The sequence below is a fragment of the Sinocyclocheilus anshuiensis genome, unplaced genomic scaffold (genome assembly GCF_001515605.1).
Source record: "Sinocyclocheilus anshuiensis isolate Anshui unplaced genomic scaffold, SAMN03320099.WGS_v1.1 scaffold415, whole genome shotgun sequence".
NCBI classification, from domain to species: Eukaryota; Metazoa; Chordata; class Actinopteri; order Cypriniformes; family Cyprinidae; genus Sinocyclocheilus; species Sinocyclocheilus anshuiensis.
In genome coordinates, this window is record NW_015552655.1 from 161,477 (window position 1) to 181,039 (window position 19,563).

Below are 19,563 nucleotides of genomic sequence, written 5' to 3' on the forward strand. Positions count from 1 at the left end.
CATAAAATGCTTAGGAATTACAACCATTTTTATACATAGTCCCCCATTTTCAGGAGCTCAAATGTAATTGGACAAATAAATATAATCATAAATAAAATGTTCATTTTTAATATTTTGTTGAGAATCCTTTGCAGGCAATGACTGCTTTAAGTCTGGAACTCATGGGCATCAGCAGAGACTGGGTTTCCTCCTTTGTGATGCTTTGCCAGGCCTTTACTGCAGCTGACTTCAGTTGTTGTTTGTTTGTGGGTCTTTCTGCCTTTAGTTTTGTGAAATATATGCTCTATTGTGAAATATATGCTCAATTGGCTTGAGATCAGGAAATTGACTCGGTCATTGCAGAATATTCCACTTTTTTACCTTCAAAAACTCCTGGGTTGCTTTTGCTGTATGTTTTGGGTCTTTGTCCATTTGTACTATGAAGCGCTGCCCAAAAAACTTTGCTGCATTTGACTGAATCTGGGCAGAGAGTATATCCCTATACACTTCAGAATACATCCAGCTGCTTCTGTCTTCTGTCTCATCATCACTAAACACCAGTAACCCAGTGGCACTGGAAGCCATGCGTGCCCATGCCATCACACTGCCTCCACCGTGTTTCACAGATGATGTTGTATGAGCTGTTCCAAGCCTTCTCCAAACTTTTTTCTTCCCGTCATTCTGGTACAGGTTAATCTTAATTTTAGCCATCCAAAGAATGCTTTTCCAGAAGTGGTCTGGCTTTTTTAGATGTTTTTTGGCAAAGTCTAATCTGGCCTTGTTTGCACCTTGTGGTATTTGCTCTGGTGAAGTCTTCTCTTGATTGTAGACTATGACAGTGACCCGTCTGCCTCCTGGAGAGTGTTCTTCTCTTGGCTGGATGTTGTGAAAAGGTTTTTCTTTACCATGGAGAGGATCCTCCGATCATCACCACTGTTGTCCTCCGTGGACGTCCAGGCCTTTTTATGTTTCTGAGCTCACCAGTGCTTTCTTTTTTTTTTCTCAGAATGATTTGGCCACTCCTAATGTTCCTGCTATCTCTCTGATGGATTTTGAATCAACTGTCCAATTACTTATGGTCCCTTGAAAAAGGGGGAGGTACATATTAAAGAGCTGTAATTCCTCAAATATCCTCAAAGAGCTGAATACCATCAAATTAAGGATCAGAGTGTGCACTTTAAGCCCATATTCATTATATAACTGTAACTTGAATATGTTTTGGTCAGCGGCTAAATGGAGGTACATATTAAAGAGCTGTAATTCCTCAAATATCCTCAAAGAGCTGAATACCATCAAATTAAGGATCAGAGTGTGCACTTTAAGCCCATATTCATTATATAACTGTAACTTGAATATGTTTTGGTCAGCAGCTAAAATAATACAAATTGTGCCTGTGTCCAAATATATATGGACCTAACTGTATATATATATATATAGAGAGAGAAATAAAAAAAACACCTACAAAGATAAACTAATAATATATTGGAAAAATAGTACTACTATTTTTTTGGCAAGTTGTTAGGATTAATTTCAGAGAAAAACCTAAGGAAACACTGAGCACACATACAGCACATATGTTTGTCTTTAGGTCTCTTGTCACGAGGAAAACACAGTGAAGGGCGACGGGATGGAGCGGGTGTCAGCTGACCTGGAGCTGTGAATGTGTGTGAGCGCCGTGGCTAAAAATACAGCCGACCAGGAATGACAAACATGTAAAGTCTGATTCTCTCTCTGAGACACAAGGGACCTGCACCAGCCGGCAGACTGCAAAGAGAAAACAAGAGGTGTAGAAAAATGTGTGCATGTGTGCATCTGTCTATGTCAACACAAATGTGTGCTGTTTCCACAGGATTCCAGTTTCTTGCATCATATAAAGCACAAAATCCAAAATAACTGCCTTATAGACAATTGCACAGGGTCACTAATAAGAGCAAATGTAATACACTTAAGTGCTTTGCAAGCACTTAACTAATCCACAGCCATTAAACAATTGTATTTTCTCTTCTTTTCCACATTTTATCTTTCTAATAAACTTGGCATTGTATACTATGGATATCGTTGGCTCTGTGACAAACTGCTTGCAATGTTCCTCATTAGCAAGCCACTTTGGAAAAACATGTTTGCACAATTAATAAATGTACATGTTCAAAAATAGAAAACACTGAATGAATGCCATTGGGAACCAAAGACAAAAAGTTGAAAACAGGCTGTTAATCTTTATTTTGATGTCAGGACATTTTCAAAATCAATATTATTATTATTAATAATAATAAAGTCCTATCCTCAAAATAAAGATTCCCATTCATTTATTAAATGTGATCAAACTTTTTTTTTATTTCTAAAGGTGGCATTTCCAACATCTGTCTGTCTATCCATAAGGCCAATAAACCTTAAAACGTCAAGACTTTCTAAACCTTTTAATTCTAAGTTTAATTCTACTGTCTTGGATTTAAATTAAAATGCAATTCTGTATCTTCGGGTTTATTAAAGTCACAGTAATGCAAGTACATTCAACAGTGCTGCAAACTTGCAATCCTTATGTAAAGCATCTTTCCGGCCTTAAATCTGCTTTTCACCCCCCTGCGGCATAAAAAACCTGATGAAGTAGAACAAAAAAAATACATTTCCTTTCGAAATAAAATGAAAACATTCAAGAAAATGTGCAAAAATAAATGTGGCTTTATTTAAATGAACTATTGTGAAAGATACGAACACGCTTGGTTGCATCTGTCATATTTGTTCTTCAGTTATGGATTAATATCTTAATTTTTAGTGCAGATGGGTCTCTAGGCAACTGAAGCAGGAGATCGCTGGATCATGAAGAACGGAGCTGTGTGTGTGTGTATGTGTATTACAGACTGATATCTAAAATCATATTAATAAACAAATAAAACCAACCTACATTAAAGCTGCAGAAATAATGCATCACGGTTAGTTAATGTTTCAATATGTGACAGAAAACACACACACACAAATGCACAAATCAGCGTGTGTGTGTTTAAAAGCCCTCAGAGCTACTTATGTTTGGAAATGAGATTTCCTCATGTCACACTGTCTGCAGGGATCTGATGTCTCTTCACTATCCCAACAGGCTTTTCAATCAATAAGACATCAAGACAGAACGTCTCTAACAATAGCAGGTCAAACAGTGGACAGAACTAATACTTACAGTACACACACAGTTCTGGTGTAATAACAGCTCCTCTGGGTAAATACTGCGCTGTGTGGAGACTCAAATCAAGTTTAGACACATCCACGGACCCCACTTATTTGATTTAAACACTAATAAACATCATATAAAAAAGTGAAATGTGGTTGGTCACTTTACATGTCTGTCAAACGGCCACTTCCTGTCTAAGTGGGCGGGTCTTGCCAAAAGTTTCACTACTGGTGAGTTTTAAAAGTTCTCCAGAGGAAAAAAAAGTCAACTTTATGAGTGATGGGACTGATTTGGGAGAGAGACATTGATGTGTGGGAAATTTGCATGTTATTTGCCTTGCAGCAGCTGAGAGTGACAATGGCAGGCAGAAACATGTGTCGGTGGGATTGTGGGAGTTCGTCGACCGCGGTCGGTACGATTGGGTTGCGTCTGAACATCACGCCTGATACTGGCTGTAACCCTCACCGCAGCTCTGGACTCCAGACTCTTTGAGTTCTCTGAGGTTATTTCCATATTCAAATGAGCTGCAGGAGAGGGATTTGCATACGGCAACAAACACCTGTGTTTGATTAATTAAAGCCGAGAGAGAAACGTGACGCTCTGAGCCAAATCAGAGAGAGAACAATAGACTGAATGACAGACATATCGATCACGACTGATAGACAGAACAACAGACAGACAGACAGTTTGAAAGAGAGACAGATATAATGGCATATATAATAGAAGAATATAATGGAAGATATACAATCCCAATTCCAGAGAGGTTGGGACGTTTTATAAAATTGCAATAAAATCAAGAATCTGTGATTTGTTCATTTTCTTTAACTTTTATTTAATTGACAAAAGTACAAAGAAAACATTTCCAAAGTTTTCACTGACCAATGTAAATGTAATTTTTTTGTAAATATGAACAAATTTTGATTTTGATGGCTGCAACACATTCCAAAAAAGTTGGGACAGAGGCAAAATAAAAGTGAAAAGGTTATAGAATATCCACTTTAAACTGTTTTGAAACAGTTCACAGTAAGCAGCTGAACTGGTAATAGGTCGAGGTATCATGTTTGGGTATAAAAGGAGCATCTCAGTCTTTGCAAGCAAAGCTGGATCATGGCTCATCACTTTGTGCCAAATTTCATGAGAGAAGTGTCAAACAAATCAAAAATCACATTTCGCTATGCAAAATTGCAAAGAATTTAGGTCTTTCACCAACTACAACACGTAACATTGTGACAAGATTCAGGGAATACAAAGAAATCACAGTACATGTAGGGCAAGGCAGGAAACCTCAGTTGAATGTGCTTGACCTTTGAGCCCTCAGATGGCATTGCATAAGAAACTGTCATGCTGCAGTGTTAAATATAACCACATGGGCTCAGGAGTACTTCCGAAAACTGCTGTCACTTAACAGTCTGCTGCTGCATCAAGAAAAGCAACTTGAAACTCTGTTACTCGAGGAGAAAGCTATACATCAATTCTATGCAGTGATGCCGCTGGGTTCTCTGGGCCAGAGCTCATCTCAGGTAGTCAAAAAGACAAGCTTCAGCTTATTCTTGGGAAAAGGTTCTCCGTCCCAAAGACCAAAGGACAATCCAGACTTTCACCAGCGACAGATGCAAAGCAAACGTTTGTCATAGTATGGTGGTGCAGCAGAGCAAACGGTATGGGGGGCTGGAATAGTGTATGTGCGAAGTTCGTATACTCAGAGTGAATATGCTAGACTTGCCTTCCTGCAGTCCAGATCTGTCTCCTGTTGAAAATGTATGACCAGTCATGAAAAGGAGAATCAGACAACGACGATCACAGACTGCTGAGCATCTGAAGCCTTGTTTCAAGAGAGACTGAACAAACATTTTCCTTGCAAAACTTTAACAATTAGTATCCTTAATTCCCCAATCAATGAAACATTGTAATTAAAAGGAACGTTGATGCGACAGTGTTAAACGTGCCTTTGTCCCAACTTTTTTGGAGTGTGTTGCAGCCATCAAAATCAAAATTGGTCTATATTTACAAAATAAAATTAAGTTGGTCAGTTAAAACATTGGAAATATTTTCTTTGTACTTTAGTCAATTAATCAAAAGTTAAAGAGAATGAACAGATAACATATTCTTGATTTTGGCATTTTACAAAGCGTCCCAACTTTTCTGGAATTGGGGTTGTATATGTGCAACACAAGCTCAATATAATTCAATACAATTTGCCTAGAATTTCTGTGCTATGGTTTAGTAAATAAATCAGATAAGTATGAATAGTAATAGATAAACAATATATATATATAATGATAAAAGGATTGAACAATAGATATATTTAATGTCAGATAGATATAACCATAGATATATCAATTGATAGATATAACGATAGATATAACAATTTACTATCTGACAACTGCAGAAAGAAATTAACACAGGACAGTGATTGGCTGATGACACTACAGAAATACGTACAGTGAATATTTTGAGATGTGACGTCTTAAGCCCTATTCACACGGGATTAGTATTACGGGGTGACCTCCAGTCATTTGTAATAATTGCGGAGGTTGTCTGTGATCTTAATCCGTATCCGGGAGATAAGTCAGTAAATTCGAGTAAAATCACAGGCTTCGCTTATCCCGTGCGAATGCACCACACGAAATTCAGATGTGGGGGGCTAATTTCAAAATCACACAAGGTCCCCAGATAATACTAATCCCATGCGAACAGGGCTAAAGACAGCAGACATGGAACAATATAAATCCATCCAGATTCTCCAGAAAAAAAACTGGTCAAAACTGGTCATCACCATGCAAATAAATTTAAAGAGAAGAACAAATGCAATTCTGAATGTAAACAACAAATCACGATTCAATATGCAAATACTGTTTACATTCTAACAACTGGAGACTTTCTAAAACTCTTCCACTTCTTTTAAAGTATAGAGTTAATTAAAACCCAACTGAATATCAATACAGTGCTGCCTTGCGGGTTACTGGAGTAGACAACAAATTAGATGTCTATAAAGCCTCTGTATGTGTTTCCTCCTCCAGCTGTGGACAGAGATCTCTAGGGGAGCGTCTCCGTCTCCGTCCCCACCGTGAGGCTCTGATGATGGGATCAGTGCGCAGGGCAGCGTGGGGCTCAGCTCTGGAGCTCAGACTCTGATCTCTCAGACGCCATGTCTGATCTTACACAGTCTCCAGCTGCTTAAAGACTCTGATGGAGACTGAGCTCATGACACACTACACTAACTGGATTTAGACAAAAGTTAAGCAAGATTTAGCTCAAGTTAAAGCGCAAGTTAAAGCACAAGTTAAAGTTAGGTTTAACTTGAAGAGATTATAATTATTGCTATAATTAGACATACAAATAGAAATACATTACATAAAAATATGTAATAGAAATATATTTCTGTTGTTCAGTACTTCTTGAATAATAATAGACAATTTTTTAAGAAACACAATATAAAATGTTTTTTTCATGTTTTAATTTAAACAGTAAATTTCTGTTCTGCACAGATTTGTTTGCCAAAAAATGAAAGAAATTATTCAAATTTAATTTGATTATGTTTAGGGCAGCAAAGAGGCAGAATATTTCTGGTACATTTCCAAAAATGTCGGACATTTACCTGAAATTCTCTGCCACTTTGCAACACTAATCACATTTTAAAAGAAATAAATTCTATTACATTTTATGCCTTCATTTGATTACCACAATTTTTGATAATACACTTGTATTAAATTATAAAACACATTTCATAGGGCACAATTATAGCTTAAATGTTGATATATTTAGAAATTGAATATACTTATAAATTGGTAAAGTTTTATGAATTCAATTGACTTGACATCTATTTTGATTATTACAATTCAATTCAACCATTAAAATGCAGAAAATTTTGAATGGAAAATTGAACTTGAGAAAAAAAAAATTAATAAATCAGAATTTGGGAAAAAATGTAATGGGCTCTAAATATGTCATTTAGAAACTCAACTAATTTTATGTGTCACATTTTAAAGGTCTCGTCTCATTTCCCATGTTCTGAAGTTACAACCTGCGCTTCTGAATCACATCAACACTCTCTTACAAATGTGGGAGAAAAATCGAACTTGCAGAAGAAACGTGAGATAAAAGTCAAATGGCTCATGGGTGGATTTCTGTTCTTTTTGGGAATGGTAAATGTCAGGATAAAGCCCGGGAGAGGGCACGGCTCATTTCCATGGGTGGCACGATACAGGTCTGTTGTCAGAGCGGACGCTCCGGACCACATGTCAGCATTTCCTTCAGCTTGTTCTTCCAACAGAGGCACAGAAAATGCTTTTGTAAGCCCTTCAAGACTCACAATAGCCTGTGAACAAGCTTCACAAGAAGAGTCTGTTCACATTTGGTTGGCAGTTTTTTCCGTCAGGTCGATGCTTACGGCCAAATATGATCAATAACTACAACTGTGCCAAACTCAATAAACTGAACAGAGTTCAGAGTCAGCTTATCAGATATGACTGGAATTGTAAATGCAATGCAATTGCTAATATGCAAATTGCTATGCAATTTATATATATATATATATATATATATATACACACACACACACATAATGTTAGTATCCTTAATTCCCCAATCAATGAAACATTGTAATTAAAAGGAACGTTGATGCGACAGTGTTAAACGTGCCTTTGTCCCAACTTTTTTGGAGTGTGTTGCAGCCATCAAAATCTAAATTTGTTCATATTTACAAAATACATTTACGTTGGTCAGTGAAAACTTTGGAAATGTTTTCTTTGTACTTTTGTCAATTAAATAAAAGTTCAAAGAGAATGAACAAATCACAAGACTCTTGATTTTATTGCATTTTTACAAAACGTCCCAACTTCTCTGGAATTGGGGTTGTACTAGATAAACAATATATATATATAATGATAAAAGGATTGAACAATAGATATATTTAATGTCAGATAGATATAACCATAGATATATCAATTGATAGATATAACGATAGATATAACAATTTACTATCTGACAACTGCAGAAAGAAATTAACACAGGACAGTGATTGGCTGATGACACTACAGAAATACGTACAGTGAATATTTTGAGATGTGACGTCTTAAGCCCTATTCACACGGGATTAGTATTACGGGGTGACCTCCAGTCATTTGTAATAATTGCGGAGGTTGTCTGTGATCTTAATCCTGTGTTTATATATATACACACACACACACATACAGTATAAGCATTTTTTAATGAAATAAATACTTTAGATGAATTTATTTTGATGGTTTTTCTTTTAGAAAACCATGCACTAATGAATCATTCACAATAAGACCAGAAATGTCTATTAAATTGTCAATTATCATTACAAGTTGACTTACAGTAAGACTCGCCACAGCCCAATATGATCAATAACTACAATTACGCCCAATAAATGAAAACGAGTAACGCACAGAGAGAGTCTGCTAATCAAATATTGCTTGGCTCTTAACGGAGGAGGTTCCTGCCAAGAATCAGGCTGTAAACGTGGAGGAGATCCCTCACGGAGCCCACGAGACAGGTGCAGCCCGTGCAGAAGATAATCTACAGAACACTACTCAAGCAAATGAAACAGGCTATTTTTAGGAAACTGGTATCACAAAGCTGCTGTAGGGAAAAATAATCAGATCCATGAGGTCATGAAGGTCAGGTTTCTGCTCAAAGGGTCACTGCAGAACTACGACTGCTTTTGCACGTCAACATTGCGGCTCTAATGCGTTCAACACCAAGAGCAGCTGGTAACGTCTCACGGTTCAATTAAGCCAAGCCGATCACACAATTCCTGGAAAACACGGTTAGCAAGCAGAAGAGTGTCCTGACATTCATCACATGCTGAGAGGAAAGTGTTATTGCGTAGCATCAACTGGGCCCTGTGATTTCTGCAATGCAGAAAATATGGATATGAACTAGTGTCTGTTCACTGCTATTGAAATGTGAAGTCTGCATGTTCTGTGTGAATGAGTGGCACAGTTTGGTCTACTACACACGCAAGCACACGTGACGCTTATGGTGTTTTCAGCATCTTGCATCATTATATTAGAAAATGAACACATGAACTTCATCTCCAGAGCTGCTCTGAGCAAAACTATAAACAAATACACACAGAAACTCAAAGTTCTTCACTACAACCCACCAAAACCTTCATGACAGATATATATACAGTATATATTTATTTATTTATTTATTTAATTGACTACACATTCAAATTTAATCACACCATTACAACGGAATCCAGAAAATTTAAAATGGAAAATACAGAATTTGGGGAAAACTGAATTTGGGACCAATTAGAACAGATTTCGTAGGGCCCTAAAATGTCATATCTGTTAAACTTTTAATAAACTGAATAGTTATTTTTTTTTTTTTGAAGTTTCATGACTGTAGTTTATACATGCTTTTGGATTTTATACATGCTTTTTAATAACTAAAATGTATTTTAATCCATAAAAAAATATCACAAAACAGAATTTTGGAACAAATAAAATGGAATTTGGAAGAAAACCACAACAAATTTCATAGGACCATACAAATGCCATTTCTTTTAAAATGTTAATAAATTGTTGTTAAATAGTATATGTTTCATGACTTCTATTAATTAGAACATTCAAGTTTCTGTTAACTTAATCAATTGTTTGTAAATTATATTCATTAGGTTGTCATTTCATGACTTCATTAATTAGACTTGCTTTTTGATTACTAAAACATAATTTAATCATTAAAACAGAATAGAAAAGAAAAGAAAAAAAACAGAATTTGGAAAAAAAATAAAACAGACTTCGCAAAATAAAAAAAGATTTTATAGGGCCCTACATCAGAGTAGATAAAGCAGATTGAGAAGCCAGTGCACCATGGGAAATATTAGGTTGTGCCCTTTTTACCCCAGCTCTTTTCACACATTAGATTCCCTCACTTTCACTGTCTTCCTCTTGTTTTCATGGGTAATGCACCCGAGTTGGGTTTAAAACTCAGAGTGATTGATTAAGTGCCGGTCAGATCAGCGACGGACAATAGAGAGTAGGAAAGGGCAATCCATCACGATGAAGGCTGATGCCAACGCACAGCACACCAGATAAATGGCTGCACGAAAACCAGGAAAGGGAAGAAGAAGAAGAAAAAAGAAAGTTTCCTCCTCCCGTTCCTCCTCTCCGCTCACGAGGGGAAAGATCGGAATCCCCGTTTCTGGAGCAGCACGGTTTTTCCACCTGAATTATGCATGAGTGAATCAAAGTGTGTATGTCGTCATCAAGGCCTGATTCTAGATTCTGTGTGTGTGTGTGTGGGCGGATGCATATGTGAGTGTGTTTAGATAGATAGCAGCTTTCATCGTTGAGTCAGTATCTAATAGAGGAGAGAAACAAAACGTGAGACGCCGCTGTATGTCAGAAAAATCAGAGGAATTTGTGCGATACTGGTTCCAGTCATTTCTGTAATTTTTACACAATTTTTATTACATTTACTATCAGAAACCTATTGCCAAATTGGACAATTTAAGAACAATGATAATAAATCAAAAATATATTTCATAATATAGTATTCCCGGAAAAAAAAAACAACGTTAACCATTCACATCTACTGTACCTTATAACGTGTTTAAACCCTGAAATATTTACTTGAAGTACCACCTGAGATATTAAGTTAATATTGCAATAATTTAATATTTTTATAATTTATATTTCAATAATATTTCAGTTTTCTGATGTTGGTGAATGGTTGCATGATATGCAGGTAAACAAATAAAATATTTCACCTTTTTTTAATGACAGTTTTATATTGATAAAAAACATTTGGTTCAAGTATAATAAAAAAAACCTGAACTGGTTCTGAATAAGACCAGATCTTAATTCCCAAAACTCACAGGAAACTGACAAACCATGGCAAAACGTGACAAAATTTTATTAAAGTTACATGTAAAAGAAAAAAAAACACATATGGAATCATTAATGTCTTACAAACATGTTTACATCATCACTGAAATTACAAGAAAAAACTACTGACGTCTTTGTCAAACTCAAATCTCAAAATAAAATTAAGTTGAATTTCATTAAAGCTCATGTAAAAACACTAAAATAGCAGCGGGTCATATGTGATCTACATCTACTTGGGAAAAAAGGCTGTTTGCTCCAAATTATGGATCCTGACCGGAATAAAAATCCTTTTAAGCCATTCAGAGCAAATACATAATCAAGATATACTGGCCTATTAAATATCGTCATGAGTATCAAGACATTAAGGTCAAACTAATATATCGATAAAAGGCTGAAAAGTGCTATAAAGAGCTATACACTCTCAAGATATATTTTATCATCCAGCCATAAGGCTTGATAGACTAGTATCACATATCAGCCCACTTTAGTTAAAAAAAGAGAAACTTCTGCAATTCACTTTCTGATCATATTAGAGCAGTGGGCTTCAGAATGACTTAAAATTATTTTAACTAATTATATCAAAATGATCTTACTTAAAATACATAAAATCAAGATGTAAACTGAAATCATATTTATTTATAAATATTTATTTTTCCTCCTAAAAGCTGTTGTTTTTACTGAAGAATACACAGTTCTTGAAATTTCTAGAATCAGAAAAGAAAAAATACTACAAATAAATAATGTAAATAATGTAAATGCAATAAAAAATAATGTAAATCAATGAATACTGTAAATAAATAAATGTTATTTTATTTTGTATAATCAACACCCCATTTCTGTAAATAAAAAAAGTTTTAAAACATGTAGTTTCATCATATTTAAAGGTGAAATATATAAAAGAAAGTCAAATATTGTTCTTTAACGGCAGACTTTGTCAAAAAGGTTGAGAAACATTAAATATGAGGTAAATAGATAAAATAATGTAAATACATAAATAATGCAAATAAATAAAATAATGTAAACAAATAAATTAATTAATTAATTAATATGGTTAGGAATAAATACATTATTTTATTTTTTTATTAATAATTATTATTTCTTTTAATAAAAATTCTGTTAACAAAAAGGTTTGTTAATAAAAAAATATTTTTTTAAGTAGTTTCATCATAATTAAAGAAGATATACAGAGAGAAATTCAAATATTGAGTAAAAAGGTTAAGAACCATTGCAGCTGAGTCATTAGTAACCACTAAACTGTATTGCTTAACAAGGTATGCTAATGTCCTGTTCCAGCGCAGGTCAGGAGGGTGCTGGGTACGGGACGAACACCAAACAGACAGCCGAACACATAAACAGTGGAAACTATGATGGCTAGCGTGATGCTGTGCAGTCCACAGCTGCACAAGAACGTCAACCATCAGCTGAGAGCAAACATCTGCTGTCACGAACCTCAAGAGCAGACTCACAAAACCTGCACGTCATGTTTGCGTGATTTCACTGCATCGCAGACACTAACCACTCACAATCCAGTTCAGCCAGGAGCTGATTTGCATAATCGCTTCAGTAAATAAGCACTAAAACAATACCGACATCACATAAACGACGCCACCTGCAGGCGCGGCGAATCCTCCCTTCAAATCTCTCTCCAGCGACTGATCTATGAGACATTTTTCAGAGGTATTTTATCAAACCAGAGTTGTTGAGCTAGAACAGTCGGAGGTAATCGCACAAGCAAAACAAACAAACCGCTTCAGAGTCCCACTGAAGCCTTTTCAAGGTCCAGCAGGTCTTTAAGCAAAAGACTAAAGCAAAACTACAAACGTTTGATCACGCAGTTGTGTTCAAAACTACCATGAGATCCAACACTAAACAAAACAGAACAACAGAAGGCCATCTGCCTTCACATGCTTTGCATTAAACCAGAGAAACACCCTGCTAAAAAAAGCAATTGCTGTAGAAAGGTTCTAATGAAATGCCGGCGCGCTGTGGATTAATAAGCGGCTGTGTTCGTCCTACCTTCCTTCCTGTAGAGCGCTATCTCCACCTTCCTCTCTTCTGACCCCAGCAGCGCTTGTGCCATCTGCGCGATGGCCAGCCTCTTAGTGTGTGGGCCATACAGGAAGTTGCAGGTGCAGGGCTTTTGCATGACTTCAGCCCTCGTGTAGCCGCACATGTGACAGAAGCCATCGTTACAGAAGATGATGGCGCAGTTCTCCACCCGCGCATTGGCTATGATGAATTTTCTACCTATAAGAGAGAGAAAACAACCTCTTTAGTATGTTAATAATCACGGGGCATTAGGTGTTTGGTTTGCAAAATGTGCTTTCTTCAATTATGAAGTCAGGCTCACTTCGCAACTTTTTCATTTCATTTCATAAAATAAAATAAAATAAAATAAAACATTATTTATATACTATTAAATGTATTAGAAAATTAGGAAAGAAAGACATCATTGAATACTATTTTACAAAAATTTTAAATATATATTTTATTTATAGAAATTATTTATATAAAATTAAATTATGAGAAAATGAGGAAAAATCAAAAGATTAATAAATAAATAAAAAACATTGAAAATTTCATTTTATAAAAATGTAAAAATATTTATATAAATGTAATTAGGAAATTCACTTGGAATTTTTTTCAATATCATTTTATCTGAAATTTTTTTTCTTTATACCTTTCATATATATGTTCTTTTCTCCGTTTTTTCATTAGTTTTTCCCTTTACAAAACACATGAATATAATACACTATAGTAATATACAACAAAAAACTATATAGAATAGAATAGAATAGAATAGAATAGAATAGCTGGACATTAGATGTAAAACATTACTGATTGGTTTGTGGTTTTCACCTCATTTTTACTGATGCTACAAGTCATTTTTGCAACTTCAACAAAACCTCATCTGTGTTAGGCAGGTATATGACATAATCCTGGTGACAAATCAGCGGAATCTGCAACAATAATGTAAAAAACATCACAGAAAACCACATGTACAAGGTGTACAAATTACCTTTCCTCTACACAAACGCAAGCTTTTCATTCAGTGTCATCAGTCATAAACTACAGAACAGCTGCTGCTTGACTCAGGCTTCTGCTAAACCTCAAACACGAGACCGGACTGTAAAAGACACGTCACCTGCTGCACAAAAGCACATTAACATACACGCTCCATCACCGGGACAGATACATGTACAGTCCGGGACAGACACGCAGGGCTGACCTTCACACGACCGTCACACGGGAACTCGTGCCAACTCACACAGAAGGTGTTTGAATCACTAGCTGAGAGCCACAGCGGTAAATCACTTCTGCTAAAACCACACAAGAGTCTGAAGAGTCTCGGCCGTCTCACTCTCCTAATGTTCTAGAGAGTTCTGCCATCTCTCACGGGACACAAACACTGCAAACGGTAACTGAGAGCCAAAACCGGGAAACACAGACGCTTCTCATGAGAAAGTGAAGTCAGCAATGTTAAATTAAATCCATGGAGTTTAATTTCATTCTGCAAGAGTTACTGGCTGATTTACTTTGAGGATGTTTAGTGATGTGGAAGAGAAAGGAAAAAGATTCTGGGGTGAATCTCACACAAGCAATAAAAAAATATATTATTTTAATTATTTTCCCCTTGTTTTTTTATTTTAACATGGTAAAAGAATCCTAGGATGAATCTTGCAAACACAATAAAAAAAAAATATTTTAATTATTTTCCTCTTGTTTCTCATTTTCACACAGTAAAAAATTCTAGGGTGATCTTGCAAAAACAATAAATAAAGTATGTTAATTATTTCCCTCTTGCTTATCTTGTTTCTATACAGTAAGAGATTCTAGGGTGAATCTTACAAAAACATGAAAAATATTAGTTGAATAATTTTCCTTGTTTGTATTATTTTAATTATTTTCATCCCATTTCTCTTTTTTATTTATTATACACAAAACACTAATACATTTTTGAATATTAAACATTTAGCTATATGGTAAATTTAGGTATACTTTAGTTATAATGTTTAGTGGTGTGTCAAGCTAGTTTCTTCAATGATAATTAGAATAGAATAGAATAGAATAGAATAGCTGGACATTAGATGTAAAACATTACTGATTGGTTTGTGGTTTTCACCTCATTTTTACTGATGCTACAAGTCATTTTTGCAACTTCAACAAAACCTCATCTGTGTTAGGCAGGTATATGACATAATCCTGGTGACAAATCAGCGGAATCTGCAACAATAATGTAAAAAACATCACAGAAAACCACATGTACAAGGTGTACAAATTACCTTTCCTCTACACAAACGCAAGCTTTTCATTCAGTGTCATCAGTCATAAACTACAGAACAGCTGCTGCTTGACTCAGGCTTCTGCTAAACCTCAAACACGAGACCGGACTGTAAAAGACACGTCACCTGCTGCACAAAAGCACATTAACATACACGCTCCATCACCGGGACAGATACATGTACAGTCCGGGACAGACACGCAGGGCTGACCTTCACACGACCGTCACACGGGAACTCGTGCCAACTCACACAGAAGGTGTTTGAATCACTAGCTGAGAGCCACAGCGGTAAATCACTTCTGCTAAAACCACACAAGAGTCTGAAGAGTCTCGGCCGTCTCACTCTCCTAATGTTCTAGAGAGTTCTGCCATCTCTCACGGGACACAAACACTGCAAACGGTAACTGAGAGCCAAAACCGGGAAACACAGACGCTTCTCATGAGAAAGTGAAGTCAGCAATGTTAAATTAAATCCATGGAGTTTAATTTCATTCTGCAAGAGTTACTGGCTGATTTACTTTGAGGATGTTTAGTGATGTGGAAGAGAAAGGAAAAAGATTCTGGGGTGAATCTCACACAAGCAATAAAAAAATATATTATTTTAATTATTTTCCCCTTGTTTTTTTATTTTAACATGGTAAAAGAATCCTAGGATGAATCTTGCAAACACAATAAAAAAAAAATATTTTAATTATTTTCCTCTTGTTTCTCATTTTCACACAGTAAAAAATTCTAGGGTGATCTTGCAAAAACAATAAATAAAGTATGTTAATTATTTCCCTCTTGCTTATCTTGTTTCTATACAGTAAGAGATTCTAGGGTGAATCTTACAAAAACATGAAAAATATTAGTTGAATAATTTTCCTTGTTTGTATTATTTTAATTATTTTCATCCCATTTCTCTTTTTTATTTATTATACACAAAACACTAATACATTTTTGAATATTAAACATTTAGCTATATGGTAAATTTAGGTATACTTTAGTTATAATGTTTAGTGGTGTGTCAAGCTAGTTTCTTCAATGATAATTTATCATGATGACCTTATCTGTAAGTGTGCAGATATTAAATGTTTCTCCCAAAAAAAGGCACTGTAAATTGGTTATAAGAGCTTGTCAGATGCTTGTATTACGTGCTGAAATTACAGTCCGTAATGTATCAGATCTGGAGCGCAGCCATAAGCGCCTCACCTCAGCAGCCTGCCAGTGTCACGCTTAACTGGAAACCTCCCATATTAGTAATTTCCATCCCATATTTGGGTGTCCTCAGAAAAGCGTCAGTAATAAATCTTGTTCAAGGACTGTAAAGAGAGTCGCTCGGCCCTGGGCGCTCGCTTCAAACTTCACTCTCCGTCAGTAATGGACTTTTGTTGTTAATTTGTCACTGAGGCAAATCCATTCATCTCTGTATCGACTCTACAACCTAAAGTTACAGAGCAGAGTTACGATTACAGAGGTCATTTACATAAAGAAGACTTAAAGGGATGTATAAAACAGTTTGATTCATTCTAAGTGTCAAAGAGGGTGAGAAAAGATCACGAGAGACCTTGACTAATAAGTGGCCTTCAGAGAAAGTAGATCTGCAAGGAAATGGCAACATATGCACTGCAACAGAACTGAGTTATAGTTTGGACAGTGTTTCCCCTGCCATTATATTAGGGGGGCGGCCCTTGAAGGTCAAGTTAATTTTATTTAATTATACAACAGAAGTCATTTAAAGTTACCTTTCCTATAGAACAGGTCTACTATACCTTGTTCTTTTATTAAACAAACTAAATAGCCTTATGTTATTTATCTTATTTACACGACGGCATGTCATTTCTGTCTCTCCGTTACATGGTCGCGCTCTCTGTTATTGCGCACAGCGGAGTTCCGCCCCGATGCGCACACACAAGTGAACACACTCCCACTCCTATGACGACTAATGGCGGGAATGTGGAGCTACAGGATCATGTATGACACTCAGGCAGCAGTATGTAGTGAAATGTTATTTGACTGTTATATGAGTTATTTTGGCCATAGTTTGATAGTTGCTTGACATTTTATCCATAAAAAGATCACAATAAACGAACAACAAACAAACTTAGGGCTGCACGATAAATCGCATGTGATTGTCAAAAAATAATACAATTTTATAATAAATATTTGAAAATCAAAATATGTATTTGAATTTTTAATGTTATTATAACCTAAAGATGCTATGTGAAAGTTTGAAACAGAAAATAGTGGTTTTCATCTTGCCACTTTCTTGGTAAAGAAAACACATTTTTACTCAAATTAATCAAAATGGATTTATAGGATTTTGGAACCAAACTCTTCAAATATTCAATTAATGTTAATTTAAACTGTTAGTAAAAAACTGTAATCTTAAATTTTATTAAAAGTATAAAGTTTATAAATAAAGTACATCCACAGCTAAAATTAGATCGTAAATGTTGATCACTTTTAGTTTCATTTTAAATAAACTTTTAATGTTAATTAATTTTATTTGTAAATAAAAAACTGTAAACATAGGTTTTATTAAAAGTACAAAAGTACACCTACAGTTGAAATTAGATTGTAAATTTTATTCACTTTTTGGTTCAACGTTAATTTAAATATTGTTTGTACATTTTTAAAAATGTAATTTAAATTTTATTAAATGTATAAAGTTTATAAATAAAATACAGCTGAAATTAGAACATAACAATAATCACTGATGGTTTATTTTTTACTAAATATTAGATTAATTTTAATTTAACTTGTGTGGGTAAAGAAAAAACTGTAATATTACATTTTATTAAAAGTATCAAGTTTATAAATAAAATATAGCTGAAATTAGAAAGTAAATATTAATCACTTTTGGTTTAATTTTTACCAAAAATTCAATCAATGTTAATTTACATTTTGTCTGTAATTTATAAATAAAATACATCTACAGCTGAAATTACACAAATTATCTAAAATTATCCATTTGGGCTGACCTGCAGATAACTGTGCGGGAGAAAAAGAAACCTAACGAAGAATAAAATGAACTAACAGTCAATACCTGCTAAGCACTAGTAATTGAACGTGTAAACATATGGCACCATAAATGACACGTCTATCTGGTTGTAGTGAAGGGAAATCTTTAAGCGGCTGCAGTGGTGGCCGTTAGGTGATTAGTAACGCAGCGGCGCAGTATTGACACGCTCCTCCAGGCAACAGTAAAAACAATCACAACAGAAGCTGCTTGTGTTCCTGACGGCCTTTAGCAGCTGCTCCACACTGAGACACAACACACAACACACACGCTGTCTCTGTCCAGCTCTCAGTCCATCTGTCTCCCTCAAATGAGAACATTTACCGCCATTAATTTTTCTTATTGGCCTTGGCGAGTGTTAAAATTGGAGGCTGGGTGAATGTAAACGGATGGGAAACACAGAGGCCATAACCTTACGAAACTCCTGAGGAGACATTAGCATTGCGGTAAACAAAAAAAATCGACATGTGCGGTTCATGAATCGTTCCACTCAATATATCCAGCAGATCAAGCTGTGCCGGAACATAGAGGACAGACAGAGACGAGATAGACGTTTAAAAAGAGCAAGACATGCCACATTACTGACAAATACTGTACATAATGTGAACAATTTCTCTCCATTTGCACAAAATGCTGTAGATTTTATCCGGAACAGTCAGTTTGGATAGTAAATGCGTCTCATCCATCTAACTTCCTGGTTCTTGATGGTTTCCATCCATCGGCGTTTGTAGTTGTGTTATTCGACCGGTAAATGCATTTAAGTCAGTAAACGAAAATAATATTAACTTGTTTAACTGCACTCTTGGTTTGATGGCGATAAATAACAATAATCACCCTAATGGAGAACCACGTGACCAGAAAGGCTGGAAATGGAATGTTTGCCAAATAATATTTATATTATGTTGCTAAGTAAAATATTAAATAAACATAATTATATATGTAAATACATAAGTTAAAACAAATATAAATACATTATGTAAAAAATTCTACATGAACATTATGTAAAAATGTACTGTAAAATATTTTTAAAAACTAAAATATGTAAATAGATATGTTAATATTTACTATATGTAAATTAAAATATTAAAATCTATGTAAATAAGTTTATATAAGTATATTTAATATTTTGCATAATGTATATATTAACTTAATATATAAATATATGTCGATATGTACAGTATGTAAATTATTTACAAAAATAAATGTTTATATTAACTTATTAGTGCTGTCAAATAATTAATCACGATTAATCGCATCCAAAATAAGTTTTTGTTTACAT

The 19,563-nt window shown here is 35.0% G+C and overlaps 1 protein-coding gene across 1 annotated transcript in view; it reads right to left on the minus strand.

Moving 5' to 3' along the window:
* Nucleotides 1–19,563, minus strand: part of LOC107667232 (potassium voltage-gated channel subfamily H member 2-like) — a 134,268-nt gene that overhangs the window by 99,595 nt on the left and 15,110 nt on the right. Inside the window, exon 2 of the mRNA XM_016458857.1 lies at nt 13,018–13,248. Coding sequence (XP_016314343.1) covers nt 13,018–13,248 — 231 coding nt within the window. The remainder of the gene's footprint in view (nt 1–13,017; nt 13,249–19,563) is intronic.